At 44.5% G+C, this 3,572-nt stretch overlaps 1 protein-coding gene across 2 annotated transcripts; it reads left to right on the top strand.

Annotated features, from left to right (window-relative positions):
- On the top strand, window positions 1-3,314 carry LOC109732152 (probable serine/threonine-protein kinase At1g54610). Of its 2 annotated transcripts, XM_045228682.2 has the most exons (8): window positions 1-408; window positions 499-783; window positions 857-1,174; window positions 1,282-1,509; window positions 1,858-1,958; window positions 2,062-2,164; window positions 2,388-2,729; window positions 2,830-3,314. In XM_045228682.2, the coding sequence occupies exons 1-8, from the start codon at window positions 1-3 to the stop codon at window positions 2,971-2,973; spliced, it is 1,929 nt and encodes a 642-aa protein (XP_045084617.1). In that variant the 3' UTR covers window positions 2,974-3,314. The 2 variants fall into 2 exon arrangements, with proteins under 2 accessions (XP_045084617.1, XP_040245085.1); XM_040389151.3 differs by having other exon boundaries at window positions 2,388-3,314.
- The last annotated feature ends 258 nt before the right edge of the window (window positions 3,315-3,572 follow it).

Genomic DNA, 3,572 nt, shown 5'->3' with positions numbered 1-3,572 from the left:
ATGGTCATTTCTTGTCAAGCGCAGATATTGGCTAGAAAGACTGCAAAGATTGGTCTCGATCTGATTCACTTGTTCAAGAAGGCATCACATGTGCTTATGGGCTGCCTTTGCTCCAAAGGCACCAAAGATCATGCTGATGCCACTTCCGAAAACAGAGAACCATCAAGTAAGGATGACCCTAAGACTGCATCAGGTACGAATGATGGCAGCAAAGTCATGCCATATGCTGGAGAGAAGGTGGTGGTAGCTTTTGATGCTAGGTTCAGCAGTTGTAACAATGCAGAGTTGAAAGGGCTCTCAGGTGAGCATGTTGTTTCTGGGTGGCCAACTTGGCTTGCATATGTGGCGCCTAAAGCAGTAGATGGCTGGTTGCCTCGACGAGCCGATTCATTCGAGAAATTAGACAAGGTGAACAACTGATTTGGTTGCGTGGCTTATGTATATTAAATTTCCTGATAAAGAATACTGATTAATTGAATGCTTTCTTTTGAGTTGTAGATTGGACAAGGAACTTACAGTATTGTGTATAAAGCCCGAGATCTTGAAACAGGGAAGATTGTTGCACTAAAGAAGGTGCGGTTCGTCAACATGGATCCTGAAAGTGTTCGCTTTATGGCTAGAGAAATCCATATTCTTCGGAGACTGGATCATCCAAATATCATAAAGCTTGAAGGAATTGTAACATCTCGTGTGTCGCAGAGCCTGTATCTGGTTTTCGAATACATGGAGCATGACCTTTCCGGTCTTATTGCAAGTCCAGGCCTCAAACTCACCGAGTCACAGGTGGTTAGCGTCCGACTCTTGCATTGAACAGTTAAGAAACTTACATTGACAAACAATTAAACATGAATGTCAGATAAAGTGCTTCGTTCAGCAGCTGCTTCATGGCCTTGATCATTGTCACAAAAATGGAGTTCTGCATCGAGACATCAAAGGATCGAACCTCTTGATTGACAGCAATGGGGTACTGAAGATTGCAGACTTTGGCCTGGCAACATCTTTCGACCCTGACAATCCAAAACCACTAACTAGCCGTGTTGTGACATTGTGGTACAGACCACCAGAGCTTTTACTTGGTTCCACAGAGTATAGTGTCGCTGTGGATATGTGGAGTACAGGGTGTATTGTGGCAGAACTCTTTGCTGGCAAACCAATCATGCCAGGAAGAACCGAGGTATTTCTTATTTTGCCTTTGAAGATCTAGAAACAACATCAGTTACCTTTCAGATTTTTATGCTGGTTGAAGTCTTATGATTTTTTTTTACAATAATGTTATCGTAGGTGGAGCAAATTCACAAGATCTTTAAGCTCTGTGGGTCGCCGATGGATGATTATTGCAAGAAATCAAAGGTGCCAGAAACAGCGATGTTCAAGCCTCAGCAGCAATATAGGCGGTGTGTTGCTGAGACTTTCAAAGATTTTCCTCCTTCCACTGTAGTTCTCATAGACTCCTTGCTTTCGTTAGAACCAGAAGTTCGTGGAACAGCTTCCTCAGCTCTTCAGAGTGATGTAAGTTTCTGATCCTCTCATAAGAATCTTTTGTATGGTCCAATACCTGGCTTACAAAACTTCTTCAGACTTTTCTTTGGTGTTGCAACATATTAATGAATATACATGCAGCTCTCCTGCATGATCTCCTTTTTTTTAACTTCTTGGAAGTTTAACATATTAGTGTAGTTAAAATTAGACCGCTGTTAGTATATTTTGAAATGAATAGCTATCAGTGGTAAGTGGTAACCTTAGTTGCTGCCGGTTTTCTGATCTCCCTTGTGTGACTGTGCATCTACCTGTAGTACTTTGCTTACGCGAATATCTTAGGATCTGTAGTACTTATCCTATGTTTCAAATCTCTTTCAGTTTTTTAAAACAGAGCCACTTGCTTGTGACCCTTCAAGTCTACCGAAATTTCCAGCAAGCAAGGAGTATGATGTTAGACTCAGGCAAGAGGAAGAGAGGAGGTACACTTGCCAACATCACCATTTCTTGTTCCATCTGGACTCATTGCACTCCTTGTTGGGCGGTTCAATCAAATGCCAACACTCTGCATTCATGTTCTTGCAGGCAAAGAAAGGCAGCTCTTGGTGGACGAGGAGCTGAATGTTCCAATCCAGGAAATGAAAATCATGTAACCAGTCGTGCTGTCAATGGTGCTGCTGAATCGAAGGTAGCGATTCCAGATTATTGCTTGAATTCCCAATTAATAGATTATTATACAAAAAATCAAATAATTAGTCTGTTCTGTTAATTATAAATATGTACAGCTAACAAGTTTTATGCTTTAAAAAACATGGGCAAATTCCTAAAAAGTTACCCCTAAAACATGAGCACATCTCTTTATAAGGCATGCACCTTCGGAAGTACATCTGCCTGTCCTTGTCACCCTGCAGGAACACGCGCATGCCAGTTCAAAGAGCAGCAGCGTGAAGTTCTACCCCGAGGATAGCGTGCCCGGTTTCCGGGTGGAGCCACGCCCGTCGCCAACCACGGTGCAGGTTCCTGGATTTGGCTCTACATGGAACATGGGAGGTTACACAGATCATCCAACGACGCCTGGTTGTGCCTGCAGTTCTGTTCATGTCGCAAATTCCTCTGCCTCGAGGACAAAGGCATCATCGCATTCACATATACCACAGTTTTGCACGACAGATCTGAGGAATGCAGTTGAGGTTACATATCAGAATCAGCCACCTGATAGGCCTGCATCATCTCACAACAAGAACCCCCTAGAGGTGCAGGACGCTATGATCAGTGTGCTACTGCTAAGGGAAGTATTGAGGATTTATATTCTTTCATCTCACATGGCTCGCACCATTGCCTTTCTGTGGTCAGAACCATGGAAGGAAGCTCAGGAGGATCCACCACTCGGGGCCATTGGTGCCGCCGGGAGGGAATATCGAGGACATGCTCAAGGAGCACGAGAGGCACATCCAAGAGGCGGTGCGCAAGGCACGGCTCGGCAAGACGAGCAGGTAGCGAGCAGCTGAAAAGGTCGTACGGGAGCTCTGCGAACATGGACCGGATTTCAGAGGTGTCAGCGCCACATTCGTCTGCAAAGCTGCCGTTTCACGTTGCTGCAGGTCCCCGTGCATAGAGTTTTAGCATGCAACCGTGTGTTCTCATATACTCCCTCCGTTCCAAAATAGGTGACTCAACTTTGTAAATGGAGGTAGTACAAAGTTGGGTCATCTATTTTGAAACGGAGGGAGTAGGATATTGGGGTGTTTATATACTTTATAAACTGAAAATTCGCAGGGCATGACTGAATTTATAGATCTCTCTGCTCTTTTTCCTTCTTAGTGTATTTTTTATGATAACTCCTTGTTAGTGTATATAGTACCTGAACCTAGAGTTTCATCAGGGTTTGGTACACTTGAATTATGAGCCGTTCTTGCTTAGACAGACCTGAACTCCAATGCAGGTACCCATTTTGTCTGTCGCCATCTGTTTGGGTCGTCGCAGACAAAAGTGTTGGCCCAACGCGCCGACCCATTCCTAAAACACGCCCGCATGGACCCATTTGCGGCTCAGATTTACGGCTGAAATGCGTCGGTGCGGACGCGAAATGGACTCGC

This window comes from Aegilops tauschii, chromosome 5 (assembly GCF_002575655.3).
Source record: "Aegilops tauschii subsp. strangulata cultivar AL8/78 chromosome 5, Aet v6.0, whole genome shotgun sequence".
Taxonomy (NCBI): domain Eukaryota; kingdom Viridiplantae; phylum Streptophyta; class Magnoliopsida; order Poales; family Poaceae; genus Aegilops; species Aegilops tauschii.
Note: the sequence above shows the minus strand (reverse complement) of the source record. Positions and strands in the feature narration are given on the sequence as shown.

What these genes read in the sequence shown, in the direction of transcription:
- LOC109732152 (XM_040389151.3), top strand. Translation starts at nt 1, where the DNA reads ATGGTCATTTCTTGTCAAGCGCAGATATTGGCTAGAAAGACTGCAAAG. An exon ending in CATTCGAGAAATTAGACAAG is followed by an intron (nt 409 to 498) that starts GTGAACAACTGA and finishes TTTGAGTTGTAG; the next exon opens with ATTGGACAAGGAACTTACAG. An exon ending in TCATGCCAGGAAGAACCGAG is followed by an intron (nt 1,175 to 1,281) that starts GTATTTCTTATT and finishes ATGTTATCGTAG; the next exon opens with GTGGAGCAAATTCACAAGAT.